The sequence below is a fragment of the Monodon monoceros genome, unplaced genomic scaffold, assembly GCF_005190385.1.
Source record: "Monodon monoceros isolate NGI ecotype Baffin Bay Population unplaced genomic scaffold, NGI_Narwhal_1 Super_Scaffold_7, whole genome shotgun sequence".
Classification (NCBI taxonomy): domain Eukaryota; kingdom Metazoa; phylum Chordata; class Mammalia; order Artiodactyla; family Monodontidae; genus Monodon; species Monodon monoceros.
The window spans coordinates 105,341,896-105,358,722 of NW_021703784.1; the positions used below are offsets into that span (position 1 = coordinate 105,341,896).

Genomic DNA, 16,827 nt, shown 5'->3' on the forward strand with positions numbered 1-16,827 from the left:
CCCAAGGTGGGCCATCCACATCTGTGGTCACCACCTCAACAGTTTTCAAGTAATAGCAGTCTCCACTGACTGAAGTCCAAGATAAAGATCGGGTTTATGGGGCCTGGGGTCAGGTTCAGGAGAGCCACGGAGAGGGATTCCGCCGATGTTCTGATTCCCTATAGCTGCCTTCCTGTCCTCGCTGCACTTTGGTTTTGCCAGCCTAGTGACTTGTGGGTGTTGACCTCCCTTCCCCTCCAGCCCACACCACGCTGGCAGGGGTCAGTGGAGACCTGGCCAGATCCCTGCCATCCCTTCTGAACACTGACAGGACTGCCTCCAATCCTCTTGGCCACTTGTGTCTGTACTTCCCAGGCCCTTGCGGCCCTTCTTTTCCTCATCCCCCTCTTGGGGGAGTTCTTATTTCACTTCCCCTTGTGGAAGTGGCTTGTTTTTAGTCTTCTTTTAGAAATAGAAATAGCTAACATTTAGCAAGTAATGCCTGTAAACCTGGCCCTGTTCTAAGTGCTTCCATAGATTAATCCTCAAGTGAACTCATGGAGAGAAAGGGTTGTTTATTCCATTTTGCAGGTGAGGAAACGAAAGCATAGGGACGTGGAATAGCTTCCCAGAATCACGCAGCACTGACAGGCAGAGGCTGGCCAGACCCAGAGCCGGTCCTTTAGACTGTTACTTACTTCCCCCAGGTTGTCTTGTCAGAAGGGCTGAGGTCAGTATCTTTGCACATGCTGCTGCATCCATCCAGGCATCTTCCTGAAATAGGACACATTCCTCAAAACAGAATTATTGGGTCCCAGAATGTTTTTTATTTTGTTAATTTTTTGATATTGCCAAATTGCCCTTCACAAAGCCCTTTACAGTATATGAGTGCTCCTGGCTTCCCAAAACACTTGCCAGTACCATGTGTTCTTTGGACATTTTGCACAGAAAGGGGCCGTCTCATTTTATTTTTCATTTATTTTGTTACTGTGCACACGAATATCTTCTGATTTGTTACTACTGCTCTGTACACCCGTTTGTCCATTCCTCCCATGCGTGTCTCTAGGTCTGAAGAGTGCTTTGTGAGTGAAGGGTGAACTTGTCCTTGGTGTGGTTTGAAGAGGCCCAGTCAGTGCCTCCCCTTCTCTCCCCACGTGGAGTCTTGGCCCTTTTGCTGCGCGGCAGAGAAGGAGCTGCTCTGCCCAAGAGAAAGGAGAGGGAGACAGGGTTCTGCTGCCGCCTTCTGCCTCCAGACCCCCGCCCTGCTGTGCTCTTGGGGAAGGGAGGGTGGGGCGGCAGGGAGAAGCCACACTCCTCAGGAGAGCTTGTCCTCCCTGGGAGGGGAGGTGGTGGGGCCCGAAGGGTGATGGGTATTTGCCCGCCTGCTGCCTTGCTTTAACTCTGTGCTGGTGCTTTTGCAGTCAGCAAGTTCTTATGTGGCAACACCTGTTGAGCTTTTCAGTCATGGTTTCTGCCTGTGGTGTCATGCTTAGGGAAGAGCTGGGTTCCAGTAAGTACTGTGTGATTCATAAAGTCGGTCGCTAATTAGTCATAGATTTTAAGTGGTGCTTAGCCCAGTTTTTGTCTTTTTTTCCAGTCTTTTGTATTAGAGTTCCACTTTGAATCCAACGACTACTTTACCAATTCAGTCCTGACAAAAACGTACAAGATGAAGTCAGAGCCAGATAAGGCCGATCCCTTTTCCTTTGAAGGTCCTGAAATAGTTGACTGTGACGGGTAAGGAAATGCCATTGCAACTTCTTTTTCTGAAACAAAAGCAGGAGGTGGTTTTACAACTTTACAAGTAAGATGGAAGTTAGGAATAAAGCAGAAAGCCTTTAATCTGTTTAAAAGCCCAAAAGACAAAGATGGAAATTAAAGAGTCTCTCTGGGAATATGATGACTGGCGCTGGGAAATGTATCATGTGGTTACGTGGGCCAGGGTTTGGGGTGGTGGCCCGATTTCCTCGTTTTAATGAGGGCATTGGGATCTCCAGTCACCGTAAGTGAAGCAGTGATCATTGAACTGATAAATTCCTCTCAGCGGGTATTTGTTGAGTGAATGAATGAGTCAGTGCAGGGCAGCACTGACCACGGTGAGGCAGCATGAGCGTGGTTGGCCTCAGGGCTGAGCGCCTTGGTGATTGCAGCCTGTGGACCACCAAGGAGAGTGGCTTGGAGTTCACTCCTCTTGGGTGGTTTGAGACGGTTTGGGAAATTGTTTTATTCTTGATTGAAACAGTTATCCTTATTCACTGAACCAAGTACTTATCCTGATGAATCTCCCTGTGTGAGTAATACAGAACTCTCTTAAAATCCTGCTAGACTTAAATGGCCAGAGTAATGTAGATTGTTTCCCACGGCCAGGCCATCGGGTAAGAAGGCCTGCCTTTCCAGGCATGTCCTTGAGCAGACGCTATTCAGACACTGCCAGGGCTTACCTGTTGGTCCAGGGTGATTCAGAGCGCGGTCCCCACCAAGGGCCGCTCAGCACACTTGGAACATTGTGTCCTGCTCCAGTCACCCGTATTTGCGGTAGCCACCTGCTTGCTTTCTCCAGCTTGTCCCACTCGCTTAGCTAGTTGTCTTGAGAATTCAGGCGCCTGAGTGGGTGGCTTCCTGTGCGCTGTGGGGTCTGTGACGGGGCAGCAGGTGACAAGCCCTTGAGCGGGTGTGGTCACGGGAAGAATGTTGGAGGATCCCTGCGAAACGTCTGGGGGTTAAAGCTGTGCAGCTCCGGGAGCTGCCGCGCTGACAGCCTGCCTGGCGGGGCCCTCCGCCTTCACTGGCCTTCGCGTGAGCTCACCGTGTGCCGAGTGCTCGCTCGCAGGTCGTTAAGTTGTTTTGGGGTTAAGCACAGAGCTGTGATTTGCTTGCTGGACACACGTGTGACCAGTTTTTCTCATGAAGTGTGTACCCCCGTGATCACGGTCTTGTCCCTGTAGGTGTACCATTGACTGGAAGAAAGGAAAAAATGTAACAGTCAAAACCATCAAGAAAAAGCAGAAACATAAGGGCCGAGGCACCGTCAGAACAATCACCAAACAAGTCCCCAACGATTCCTTTTTCAACTTCTTCAGTCCGCTGAAAGGTGAGTGGGCTGGGTTGTGACTCCAGGTTACACACAGAATGACTGTTAACATCAGGAAGGCGGTTCTGGTCCTCTGGCAAGCGTTGAGGGGCGGAGCCGTGGCTGTGCGGGCGGGCCCACGGGTGCCTGTCCTGGCAGGAGGGTGAGCCTGGGCAGCTGTCGGAGCTGCATGCCCCCGCCCCCAGGGGGAGGGGTCCGTGTGGCTGCTCTGCTCACACCCCTACAGCCTGCAGGGCGTCGGCCCACCCCTCCCTCTCCCCTCCCTCTCAGGTGGGTTTTTGGTTTTCTCTTCGAGCCTTGGTGTAGAGCACAAGGGGTTTGGGAACTTACATATTGTGACAAACACAGACTTAGGACAGAATCATAGCTTGGACGCTTGTTCTCTGCTCCCTGCTCCCACCCCCCAGTAAAAGAGAGATGGAAGTAGTAATGGCTCAGCCGCTGGTTTTGAGGAAAATTACTTGGAAGTCTTCACATAATTTCCTAATCCTGAGAATTCGAAGACCAGACCCGCTGGCAGCGTTAAAATATTGATATGAGGGGAAAACATTTTCTCTTTATTTTCCGTGAACAAAAAACAGTTGGAGATAAATGGCAGCTCTGATCTAGGCCATTGGTGGCCCTTTGGGTTGTTTGTCGGGGCCACGGGGTGGCTTCCGTCTTCACTCTGACTCTCGTGCCGAGTTATCAAGCTGCCCATCACCATGCAGTCCATCGTTTTTCACTGTTGTGGCTATTTTCCGTGACTTTGTCTTTGAACCTGGAAGATGCCGATGTATATCAGTTTTGGGGACAAGAACAGCCATAAATGTAGTTCTTAAATTTCCTTTTTTGGGAAGATCCCTTTCAGAGCCTCACATATGGGAGGCTTCCTGTGTGAATTCACTGTGAAGCAAAGGGGCTTTGATTCCTAAATTCAGTGGCTTTTTTGGATGTTTTAAATAATTAATAACAATTAAAATGGAATCAAATGGATTCAAGAATTTGGGGGTGATTTGGGGGGTTCTAAAACTGTATTGTGGTTGCACAAGTCTAAAAATGTATGAGAAGTCATTGGATTGTATACTTAAAGTGGGTGAATTTTATGGTATATCACTATTTTTAAAGTAATTGAATAAACATAATATCAAGTGATATGCTCTATGAAAAGGAATAGAGGATGACAGTGGGGGAGGGGTGATGGAGTGGTCAAGGAAAAAAACCCAAACTGCTGAAATGCTTTTTGAAATGAAGGAAATAAAAGATGGCTAGTCCAGCAACCTGTTTGGCTTTAATCCTACAAACTGGCCCAGAAGTCAGGTGAGGAAGTCCTTGCTGTGATTGTTGCCGCCCCTGAGTCCAGAGGCCCCGAGCCTGCATCTTAAACAGCAGGTGGGGCTCTTACACGCTGAGGCTCGGGCCCCCCACCGCCCACGGGGAGGGGTGCTCACACCAGCACCCGCTCCGCCGTGGCTGAGATGGCGCGTGCCCCTCTCTGTGCTGGCCACGGAGACAGACCTTGCAGCAGAGGGGCGACAGGGAAGACACAAAGGCAGGGTGAGCCCGGCAAAGGGGACGCGATGCCTGGCGAAGCGCCACTGGGCTTCACTGAGCGTGGTTTTAAGTCTGTGTTTTCTTGGTTCCGTGTTGGGCTGTAGTTCGGCACCAAGGTCTGTAGGGCCGTGGGTGCTGGAACCGAATCTCAGCTCACCTTTTGTGTGGAGCGCGGGCCTCTGCTGTGGGTGTCGGTGAGTAACGTTGCCCTGCGTGCTGCAGTGTTTGCGGGAGGAGCGGCTCCTCACTACCTTCTCCTTCCCCTTTGCAAGCAAGCAGGGATGCAGCTTCCACCTAGCTGAGATGCAGCGCCTCAGTCACACTGAGGACTTACAGCCTTAAAGTGCTTCCTGTTTCTCTACCGAAATGTTGCTTATAGTTTTGTAGGACACGAGTTAAAACTCCGCTTAAAACAAAAATGCCCTGAACGGCCACAGTCTGGGCAGCCGGTGCACCTTTCCATCTGCTAATGCTTTAAATGTCTGTAAATTCTCTTCTGAAAGTGGCCTTCTCCAGCTGGGCCTGTGAGCATTACTGGGTACTGGCCTTTGGCCCTTGATTGGGGGTGGGGGGAGGGAAGGGGGCCTGGTGGTGCTGGGGCCACAGCTTCAGCCTGCAGCAGGTAGGGGAGTGGGGAGCCGGCCAAGGGGAGGCACAACGCTTAGGCAATTTCTAGTGAGATGTTCCATTTTATTTGTCAGCTGAGCTTCCTGCGTGGGCTTTAGAAGGTTTTGGTTGTCGATGTAACGCAGATGTGTTTTGTCTTTTTTTCTAGCATCAGGGGATGGAGAATCACTGGTAAGTTGTGTGTCATTATCAAAAAAGTATGTTGTTTTGCTGTTAAGGTCCTTATTTCCTGAGTAGTTTGCTACTTTCTTTTTAATCTGTTCTTACTGCCTAAAAACCAAGGGTGAATTTGTATTCACTGCACCGTGGGGGTGGGATAGAAGCGCATGTTCCGTGGGTGGACCTGAGGGCAGGCGTATCCTTGAGCCTCACCCCCTCGCACATGTGGCTCTGGGCCCTACGCTTTCCTGCCATTTGGCTGCAAGGGTTCCTTTAATGCGGCCTAACCTCAGAGATGCCTGTCACCCAGCAGTGCCCGCACTGGGTGCTTTATAAGCCGAGTCACTGGAAGTGGGGGGGAGGGGTCAAGCATGGGCAAGGGAATGTGATGTTTACCCCGCTGAAGCAAGTTAGCACTTCTCTTTTCCCCTCAGGATGAAGACTCCGAATTCACGTTAGCCTCCGACTTTGAGATTGGACACTTCTTCCGTGAGCGGATCGTGCCGCGCGCTGTGCTCTACTTCACGGGGGAGGCCATAGAGGACGACGACAACGTAGGTGGCCTGTGGGAGCCGCTGGGGTCAGAGCGGGTGCTGGCTTGGGAAGCCCAGCCGAGATTTTCATGACATCCTCCACCAGGTCCACGGGGCACTGCCCTCTGGAGTTTGGAGGAAATAGACTGGGCAGGGAGATGGCAGAGGCGGGAGAAGCAGGTCTCTCTGAGGCATCTGAGCACCACACGCCCACGTGGGCCCGGCCAGTGACTTGTTTCCGAATGTCCTCTAAGGACCCAGGGGTTCGCTGCTGCACACGAGGTCTGTGGCTTTGGGTGACTTCTGAACACGGGGAAACTCCTGTTCACCAAGCAACGGCCAGCACAGCCGAGTCGTGCCGGCATGTGGCATATCGACCCCAAAGAAATAGAACCCCACACTCCACAGAAAAACAGCCCGGCTGCGCAGGCCACCTTCCCCTCTGCTTGAAGGAACTCGCCCTCCCACAGTCAGAACTTGGGGGCAGGACCCCTGAGCACAGCCTGGCCAGCTGCCCCGGGCTGTCACCTGAAATGGTTCTCCATCGTGACCAAGGCCCGGTTGCCGCGGGCCCTCTTGTGTGGAGATAAAGGTCTGTCCTGTGGCGTGTTGCTGGAAGTGTGCTTAGGTGCTGTTTGCTCCCTTGTGTTGAGTGCTCTGAGGTTCCTTTCTGGCGAGGTCTGTTGTGGCTGCTGGACAGGTCCGAGCTGCTTCGTGCCCTCCTTTGTGCTGAAGGCCCCCACGCAGCGGGAGTGGGCCAGCCCAGGGCGTACTGGCTACATCGCCTGACACTGGTGAGCTTCTCAGGTGCGGCCTGTCCATCCCCGGGCTGGGAGGTACTTGTGGGAATCCGGGAACACGGACACACACAGCACAGCGCAGTTTGGGGTCATCTTAGCGCTCAGGTAGTTGCTCAGACTTAAGTTTTAGGAAATGCTGGTTATGCAGCAAATTCTGGACCAGCGCTGTCCAGCGCACCTTCTGTGATGAGGGAGCTGTGCTCTGCCCCATCTGCTGCAGCAGGACTGGCACCACGTGACGCTGGGAGATTGAAGGTGCGGCCCTTGGCAGCTGAGGAACCAGGGTTTGCATTTATCTAATTTGACCAAAAAAGATCGAGTGGCTACACACAATGGGAAACTCAGCTCTAGACCAGTGGTCTCAAACTTTTTTGATCATACACCCATCAGTGTAAAAACTTAATTAGCAGCTCATGTATATTTATTTATAGTGTAGGCAGCATAGCAACTCCTGGTGAGCAATACAGTGTGTTTGCCTGTAACATCCGTGTCCATGCTCATTCATAATGCCTTTGGTGCAGGTACCGCAGGTGCAGGCACCGCAGGTGCGCAGTGTGGTCCAGGGGCTCACGTCAGCCTGCGTCTGCTGCAGCCCCAGCTCTGCCAGTTGCCACGCGTGGACCGGGGCTGGTGGTCGTCACTCCAGCTGCTCCTCAGGCTCCGGCAGAGGAGGCTCGGTGGTACTGGGACAGAGATGAGTGCACTGACGTCAGACACGCTAGGGACGATGTGGACACTGGGCATCGTTATGGGGTGAAGTGGGCGGAGGAGGAGTCCCGGTTTCGTCTTCCACACTCAACGTGGGTCACCTCACTCGTCCCACGGGCTGCACACCCCACTCTGGAGCCTCTGCTCTGCCCGAGTGTGAGATGCCCGCACAGAGCTCGCTCAGAAGATGGGGCCAGGGTGAAATGATGGACTTAGAACCTCAGAAAATGGGCACTTGAGCCTGTGTGAGGCTGATTCCAGTGCGACCTGAAATGCTGCAGTGAGAGTCTTGTCGACTGCAAGACACTGAAAGGTCTTCTTTGTCAGAGGCCTGGAGGAAAAGGTGCCAAGACACGGTCAGATCCCAGGCCGACCGCACCAGGCCCTGCCCACACTGCGCTCTTCTGAGTTCCCTTTGAGTCGTTGCTGACGAGGGGGGGGGCGGGGGGCTCCAAGAAGAAAGGGTTATAAGAGAAAGCTTGCTGACTCTTCATGTGTGTGTGTCAGTGCAGCCACCAGGGACGAGGGTTATTTCGTTTTGTTTAGCTTTTGACAGTAGTCTGATATTCGGGACTTGGCTGAGAGCCTGGCCAGCAGTGTCTTTGGACACACAAGACATTGAATTGAGACGTTCGTTCAGCTACAGTGTTGGAGTTTCTCCCATGCACACTTTTTCTGACTTATTTTAAAGATTAAACACCAAGATTTTATTACATTTCTAAATGCAGATTAAAGATTTCCCCTTGTCTGAGTTATAAAATGACATTGAAAGTCCAGTATGTGATAAAATTACGCTACTGGTTTGCTTAGATCAACCAGTTTCCCAGTTGGACCCAGCGCACACCCAAGCCAACGGTTTCCTTTCTTCACCCCATCTCCATCGGTAGTCTTCGTTTTGAGTGGTTTTCGGATACCTGGTATCCTATTAACATGGCAGGGCTTGTGAGCAAGCGGCCCCGCAGTTCTGGCCCTGGCTTGGAGCAGAGGTGCCGGCGGCAGACTGGCCTCTGCTGAGAGGCCAGGCCACTTCCCGCTCTCCTTAGGCCCTATACCCCCCTGTGGGCGCTTGACGGGCTGTGTCTGGGTCAGGTTGCCATCACGCTTTATAAAACCTAAAAACGGGCTTCCCTGGTGGCGCAGTGGTTGAGAGTCCGCCTGCCGACGCAGGGGACATGGGTTCGTGCCCCGGTCCGGGAAGATCCCACGTGCTGCGGAGCGGCTGGGCCCGTGAGCCATGGCCGCTGAGCCTGCGGGTCCGGAGCCTGTGCTCCGCAACGGGAGAGGCCACAACAGTGAGAGGCCCGCGTACCGCAAAAAAAAACCCCAAAACCTAAAAACCTGTTTCCTTTCTTTTCAGTTTGAAGAAGGTGAGGAAGGAGAGGAGGAGGTAAGACATGGTTTTTGTGAGACATCATACCCCGAGGTTGCTTTAGGCCTTCTCTGTTTGAGTGGATGAAGGTTTTGAAGTCAGGGGACCACTTTAGACTCGTCTCGTGGGAAGCTGCCTTTGAAGCTTTCAGCCCTATTGAATACTATGGAAAGACACGGCAGATGGGTAGCAGTGTCCGGTTTGACCCTGCAGTTGGCTTATGAAAATGCATCTTAGAAAATAACCATTTAGCAAACCAAATCCACTCTTTCAGCAGTATGTTTATTTCAGGGTTATTTGCTAGAACAAGAAGTGTCCAAAGGAGGGGATTTAAAGAAGTATGGCTAGCAATGATTGTAATTGCTTTCCTTCAGAATCAGAGTATTGCTTTATTTGTGGCTGGTGGATCCACAAGAACTTAAGTCCTGTCTGTTCAACTAGCTCTCACTCCTTTTAATGCAGGAATTAGAAGGTGATGAGGAGGGAGAAGATGAGGACGATGCCGAAATTAACCCCAAGGTTAGTTATTTGGGGCTTCCCACGCCTGTGTATGCTACACTGTGGACCTCTTAAAACCCGTTCCCCGCTTTGAGGTAGTGGTGTTACAAATATGTACCTGTCATTCTCTAATTAGGAAAGTTAAAATGTACCAGGAAAACACTTGAATGGGGAGCCATTTAGACACCTGGCATATAATTTGAGCGTTATATGAGTGCTAAACTGCTCGCCCAAGCTGCATCTCACTTGTATAAACTTGCTCAGTAGAGCGGCTCTACATTCCATATCTTTAACTCTTAGGATAATGATTTAACTGACAACGTGAATAAGCTTTTTTGTTTTGTGTGTTTGTTTTTGGAAAAGGTACAGAGACGGGGCCTGGTGGGGGGCTTGTTTTGTTTTGTTAATGATAGGATAATGGAGTTGTAGGCATAATTTTACAATTGTACATGGGCTGAGAATACTCAAAAGACATGGCTCGATAGCTCAGATAATTTGAAATAAATTAGGAAGCTTTGCAAAGAAACAAAACAAAACAACCAATTAGGATGAGTGGGCGGTCCCATTAATCTTACGCCTGTCTGAGTTTTTACTTACGGACTCAGCTGAGCGTACATCAGGGACTTTTTGCCACTTGACACATATTTTAAATACAGAACTGTTCTAACGCTGTCCTGAAGCTGTAATTGCTCACGTGAAATTTATAGTTCACCTGACTCTTAGGACCAAATGTATCACGGGCTGTCAGAATACTAACATCACTTGGCATTGTAGAATCTTTATCTCTATTTAAGTAGACGTTGTTTGTTTGTTTGTTTACCCCCGTTGTGCCTGAAGTGGACCGTGCACTAAGCTGTCATTGTATAGCTGGGTCTGATCACTTTATAGCACCAGATGTTCCTATGAATGCATGCTTACAGCAGTAGTTCCTTCTGGGGAAGAATTCGTGGTGGGTTTAAATCCTCAGTGTGCCTTATAGATACTGCTCTGGGAGTGGGCTCGGGCATGTTCATGTTTTCAAAGCCAGCCTGTCTGTCGGGGCGTCGCCGTATGGACGGCGCACCTGTGCTCAGTTCCTGGGCTGCGAGCCTAGGGCCCTGCTTTGAGGGGGTCGCCCTTCGCTGTCGGGTAGTGACAGAACCGCGCCGTGCCCGGCCCCAGGTGTCTGTATCTGGCGGCTCTGCGCTGGGGGCACTGATGCACACGCTCACGGTGGGGTTTCTAGAGCAGAGACGGCTGGTTACCGCGTCCACTGCTGGACTCAAGCGCCCTGTCTCTGGTCGCTTGTCTCACTGACAGCGGCTGCTCTGTTCCCCATTTCTTGTTGTTTCCTCCTGTTGTCTGTCCTCTCTCTCCCCTTGCCAAACCTTCTGTCTCCTCTCACGTCTGGGTTTTCTAGAAGAGAATTCTCACCAAGTGATCACAGATAGCTTAACAGAAAGTAGAGACATGTCAGTAGTAAGCCTTCGTGAAGCCTTCGGTCTGTTGTGTTGGCTGGGAGTGGGCGAGGTGCCTGAGGAGGGCCCTTCGGTCAGCCACGTGCAGTCGAAATGCCCTAGTCCTGTCCCCTGGGGTCGTGACGTGACACTTCTGTTCCTCCATGTGCACCTCCGCAGAGGGCGCAGTCACATCACAGTCTGTACAAGCACAGGAAGATCAGGAAGAAGTGTTGCGGTATTAAAGGTACAGATCTGGGTGTTGAGGTTTCCCATCTCGAGGTCGATATTTTTGCAGCCCTTTGTATCATGAGAAATGGTGGCTCCTTTCCTCCTGTATAATTTTGTGCATTTCATTTTCTTTCATGCTGACAGTTCCTTTCAATTTTTTTCCCCATTTAGGTGTAATTTTTGTCTGTTAATCATTCATACGTTTCTAGGTAAGGTGGAATTCCATTCATTCCTAACTTCCAAACTTCTGGTCTGTGCTTTGTAGCAATGCCATGTTGTCGTGACTCGGTGGAGCGTCCGGGCGCACTCAGCACGTGCGGGCCTGGACAAGGGCTTTCTGAAGAGCAGTGTTTTTGTGCAGGTGTCTGTCGTGTGTGCTTTTAAAACCGACAGAAACCACGTCTGGCTCCTACTTGCTGAGCCCAGTGTTTGTCGCTGACCAAGTAACAGAGATGTAACTGGTGTGAAAGCTTTGTTGGTGATGGGGCTGCCGCCCCCCTCCCCACACCCCCCACACCCGGGAAGAGGACAGAACAGGAGGGCCCTGGGACCAGGATGCACAGGTCCCCCAGCCATGCTGGCCTCAGCAGGACGAGGTCTGCTGCCTGCTGTGATTCTTCTCGACGTGTGTCTGTTGCTTGTTTATACTTTTTAAATTCAGGTGCTTTGCAGACCGATAGATAATAAAGGGGTAACTTGAACGCGCCAGGATCTTCTCTCTCAGAAGCTGCTGGCACCGGTTTTCACAGCAGCGTTAGTAAGTGCTGCTGAGGGGCGTACTGCTCGAACAAGCAAAGGACCTGTTGTAGATCCAAGTGAGCGCTGCAAGTCCCAGGAGCCGCCCTGTCCCCCTCCGGGGGTCATGGGTCCTCGTAGCTCTGCCCCAGTCATTAAGTCCCTCTCGTACGACACCGTCGGCTTTTGTGGAGCAACGGAGGAAGGTGCAAACAGGAGAGCCTGTGAGAAGCCAGGGCGGCAGTGTTAGCATCTAGGAGAGAGCAGGGGCTGCCCGCGTTGAGCTAAGCAGGCCAGCAGTGTGGGAGCGGCTCCTGGGAGAGCAGAGCTGTGTCTCTGCACCGCAGAGCCGTGGTCTGGGGGTCTGTTAGCCCCATGCCTTCGAGGGTCCATCTGCATCGCCTTCCTGTCTTACTCGGGCGGCTGGCTTTCTTAGAAGACTAACGGGCAGGTGGGCAGACTTGGGCTAAAGGAAGCATTTTAATTAGATGAAGTGAATGTACACCTGGGATCTTTTCTGTTTTAAAGGGTCAGATCTGATCATTTAGAATTGTGTCTGCTTACTGTCTGATTCCTGCTGCCCTGTGTGTCTGAAGAACGTGTCAGCCAGGCTGGTTTGGCCCGAAGCCCCACTGCTCCCCACTCTACCCGTGACTGCGAAGCATCCATAAATGGTCCAGCCTGTACCTCTGGGCGAGGAGGACTCTTCTGTGGCAGAACCACAGCCGTGCCGTCTCGCCTGTGTCGTCAGGCGCCCCGTGGAGGGGGTCGTGTCATGGGCTGTTGGGCAGGCGCTCGGGCCTCGGGCCCCCAGCCCTGAGGCCATGGTGGTGGCGTGTGCTTGCTACCATCAGTGCAAGCCCTTCTTTTCAGTGCCTGCCCCCACCAGGCAGGGTGTTGAGTGTTAGTTTGTGCCTTTGAAGCACCGACTCCCGTCCCTTGACGAGCGGCAGCGTGAGAGACTGGGCTTCCAACAGCTTCGTGCCGTGGGGCAGAGGGCGCTCGGGTTTAGTGCAGTGTTGCTCTGCCCTCTGTCACGGGCCGAAACTGTGGTGTCCCGGTGATGAAGCTCACATGCGTGGCTCCAGGCTTCTGCGCTGGTGCCAGGCTGGGCTGAACGTGGCCCTCGGGAGGTGGGATGCTGCCTGGCAAGCCCCACCTTCTGCCTCCTTCTAAACACAGCGTCCCCACCCGGCTCCCACCCTCACAACAGCCCGTCCTGGTCTTGGTTTTGGCGAGGACCCGTCCCTCTAGCAGTCTTCAGCACCCGAGGAAGGAGTTCGTTGTCAACAGACAGATGGTTGATGCCTTCTCCTGGTTAAAGATAGATGTGATGTCACTGAGACAGCACATTGTAAACCGTGTGCCACTCTGCATTCATGGCGTCCTGTACGTCCCGCGTATGTATTTACCCAGAGGCTGTAGAGCAGCAAGCCCACCGCCCTGTGCCGCCCGCCCCGCCATACCACAGCCATGACACCGTCCCACTCCCTCAGCTTCAGCTTCTCTCACCTCCTTCCTTTCTGCAGATCCAGTTATGGAAACCCACACACTTCTCCCCCGTCCACAAAAGGCTGCACGCCACTGCCCGAGCCCCTGCCAGTAATGTCCCAGTCCTGGGGCACCTCTGCACCTCCCCAGAGAGTCTGGGGCCACAGTCTGGGCCACCTCCAGGTCTCCCCTTGAGACGACAGAGTTTGAGTTAGGTCTCTTTCAACTAGGATTTCTCGTTGGGGTATTTGTTTTGGTGCCCAGGCTCTTTCTTCAGCAGTGTTTCCGGTGAGCGTGTGATGGGCCGGTGCCATTGGCCCAGTGCTGGGCAGTGCTGGGCCGAGACCCGAGCCAGACCTGGAAGTCCCAGCTTGTCCCTGTGCTGTTACACTTACAAACAAGGAGCTTAGCCCAGGGCCCCAGATTATTGTTTTGTCTTTATGCACCCTTTACACATCATCTTTTTCATCCCTTAGGTGTGATTTCCCAAGGAATGAACTGTAGCCCAGCTTATTCCATGCAAGGTGTCAGTTGTGTTATCCCAGATGGTTCTTCTGAACTGTGTGGTGCGGGTTTTTCTTAAGACTCCGTAGATGTGCCAAGTTGTATTCAAGAGTAATCTGTCGTCTTCGCAGCCAAGACCATAGGTGACTGACGAGTAAATTCATTTGCTAAGAAGTACTGGTAAATCGTTACCTGTCTCTCAGGCTGCTGTTGGCCTCCACACAGCATTCATGGGGTCGCTAAGTGGGTTTCAGCGACAGGAGACGCAGCTGCCAGACCACACGGAAGTGCGTCTCCTCCTTGTCTCGCTCGCGCCTTCTCTGAAAGGACGGAATTCCCAGCCGAGGGGGCTCCTGGGAGGACTGGGGCCTGGCTGTGGAGTTCTTGGTGGCCTCTCATCCTTTGTCGGGGCGCCACGGGCCAGTGCAGGAGAGGCTTTGCTTCAGGGCCCGACCTTGGGGCAGGTGTGCTCCAGGCAGCGCCGGGAGCCTTGTTCACCTCGGGGATGGAGGGGAGCCAGCGCTGTTCCCGGCCTGCTCACCCCAGAGCTGAGGCGCCTGCCAGCTTTGGGACGAGGGCACTGCTGTGCGTTTAATTACTGTCTGCCACCCGAGGACCTCCCTCACCCGGAGACCCTCCCACTGAGAATTAGAATGTCTTTATATAGAGAGAGGCAGCCCCGCTGTGACCTTGTTACTGGGAAGTTAGCTGCTTATTTGTTACTATTTTTAAAGTGTATTTGTAGTGGCCATGTTTTCAGCAAGAACAAGTGAATACTTGAGTCTTTGTTTTCATTGTTGGTTGGAGATGCCTGGTTGATGGAATTGCTCGGTTCTCTACAAGTCTTGTTCTCTCTCATTGACAGAAGGAGCCCAGCCAGCCCTCGGAGTGCAAGCAGCAGTGAGGCGCCGCTCGCTCGTGTGGACAAGTGCTTACGCCTAACTTGTTTTCAAGTGCATGATTTTCACTTTAACTTCTCCTTTTACTTTATTATTTTGCTTAACCTGTACAGTGGCAACTCAGATGCATTTCAGAAATAGGAGGTTTAATTCCAGCACGCCCTACGGCCTTGGGTGCAGCTCAGTGGACCCGCCCAGCCCTGCCTTAGGGAGGGCCTCGCAGACCGCTGGGGCGGTGGGGTGGGGGCGGATCACTTGACGCTGGGGGCACGTGTCCAGGGCGCAGTTCCAGGGTGTGTAGATCCAGTTCACCCCTCCCGCCATCAGACGGGATTCCTGTTTCTTTGGAAGAAACCCACATGCAGTTTCCAGTTGTCTCGGGAGAGCCGGCCGGGGTTGGCACTCATCCCGCTCGCCCTTTGGCTTTATTTTCCTCGGGGCTGGGGTGAGGGTCGCGGCGCCCACTGAGCCTGAGGCGCGAGCTTGTGTGATTCATCTCGTATTTATTTCTCTCACGCTTGTGAGGGCTTGGGACGTGAGCTGTCCTTCGAGTTTCTGAGACCCTGTGGGCACCAGAGACCCGGTGCCCCGAGCAAGAGTTGGTGGTCCGCCCGCATGGAAGAAGGCCTCCCTCCTGCCAGCCGTGGGCCAGGGCTGGTTCTCGGGACGCACGGACCATGCTTGGCGCTGAGGACGGGGGGGTGGGGCTATGGGCAGAGCCAGGTTTGCCAGGCTTCGCGGGGAGGGGCTCGGGCAGGAAAGTACAGCTTTCCCACGTAGTGTGTAAAATGTCTTGCTTTCTCGGTAGCTCCAGTTTCTCAGCCTCACATTCACCTTGTCTTAAAAGCCCTGGGTTCCGAGCGACCCGTTCTTGGCTGGAATGTGGGTGTCGAGTGTGTGACCTCTGGCCCCAGGGGCATCCACGCTGTGGCCAGGCTGTAGACTGCTCAGCCTTACTTAAGATACATTTGTAACTGAACACGGTGTTTTCAATTTGTACAGACTAGTTAGAATATTCTATTAAAGTTGTGAACTGCGAGCCCAGTGCTGTGTGTGTCTTCATTGCAGGAGGCCCGGCGGGTTGGGGCACTTGGGGCGGGTGGGGCTTGGATGTGGTTGCGCAGCCTCCCAGACCCCGGGTCGGGTCTCTGGAGCCCCGGGCGTGGGCAGATCCGGGACTTCCGGGCTCCTGGTCTTCTGTTTTGATTTTGAGGCTTTAAAGCCCATCTTGAGTTAGGCTTGCAGGCCCACTTCACCGTCGGGGTGGGTCTGGGGTCCCCGGGTCGGCCCTTTGCTGCCCCGAGAGAGCGTCTGCTCCTTCCCCCAGCAGAGTCGTTTCTCCACGTGTGCGGGGCTGGGCCTTTCCGATGAGAAGGTTCCAGGAGGGACACCTGCTGCGCCTTGGCCACGTTCGGCGTGTCTTCTCGCTGGCGCTCTTCTGGTGCTTGCGCCCTCCCTGCTTCCCTTCATTAGTGGGGAGACACCTGGTGCCCGGGCTCTCGCTCCAGCTGCCCATCTGGGGATCGGCCCAACCCGCATGCAGCACAGAAGCCGGTGCCCAGCTCGCCCGGTGCTTCCTGCCGGCGGGGCTGGCTTCTCCCGGGAGCGGTCAGAGAGAGCACACCGGGGGCCACGAGAAGGGCCAAGCAAGGCTTAGAAAGAAACGTGCTTTCGGGGTGTCCAAGACGACCATAGAGCCAGAACGTCGTCCACTCCTGAGGCCCCCGGGCCGGCCGGGTCAAGACCCCCCAGAGGTGGGCGGTGGTGAGCCTCTCCCGGGCCTGCCCCGACGGCCACCGAGAAGAGACGGGGGCACCAGGGGGGCCTCGTTCCTGCAGACACGCAACAAAAACCCCATCCTTGGAGGGTGCTCGGAGGCCTGCACGCCCCCCACCCAGTCCCCTCGGGCCTCCAGCAGAGCTACCATCCCTGCTGACCCCAGGCCCTCAGAGTGACCGCGTTTAGGACAGCGGAGTTGACAGGTACCTATGGGGTCAGATACGGTTGCACAAAGTGACGTGCGCAGGTAACTTGCAGGGGGAGAGCGGGGACAGTTTAGTGCCGGGAGCGCCTGTCCCTCTCCTGACTGTCACCAACGGGTGGCGGTGCCGGGTTCATGCCCAGGGCAGTGACCCTGCACTCAGGCACGTGCAGGGTGCTGGCGAGTCAGGTGAGAGGCTGGCTGTCTTCGCGCCGATCGGTCGGGGGCAGTGAAGGTTTGGCAGGTGGTGTGA

The 16,827-nt window shown here is 53.6% G+C and overlaps 1 protein-coding gene across 8 annotated transcripts in view; it reads left to right on the forward strand.

Moving 5' to 3' along the window:
- NAP1L4 (nucleosome assembly protein 1 like 4) overlaps nt 1–15,632 on the forward strand; it is a 64,305-nt gene extending 48,673 nt beyond the window's left edge. For 6 of the 8 annotated variants that reach the window (XM_029206841.1, XM_029206836.1, XM_029206839.1 and 3 more), the window contains exons 9-15: nt 1,577–1,716; nt 2,925–3,070; nt 5,379–5,401; nt 5,824–5,943; nt 8,788–8,817; nt 9,262–9,318; nt 14,560–15,632. In XM_029206841.1, the coding sequence (XP_029062674.1) occupies nt 1,577–1,716; nt 2,925–3,070; nt 5,379–5,401; nt 5,824–5,943; nt 8,788–8,817; nt 9,262–9,318; nt 14,560–14,598 (555 nt within the window). In that variant the 3' untranslated portion in view covers nt 14,599–15,632. Of the gene's footprint in view, nt 1–1,576; nt 1,717–2,924; nt 3,071–5,378; nt 5,402–5,823; nt 5,944–8,787; nt 8,818–9,261; nt 9,319–11,135; nt 11,174–14,559 lie in introns of all 8 variants that reach the window. The other 2 variants (XM_029206842.1, XM_029206835.1) reach the window with 1 other exon arrangement.
- The last annotated feature ends 1,195 nt before the right edge of the window (nt 15,633–16,827 follow it).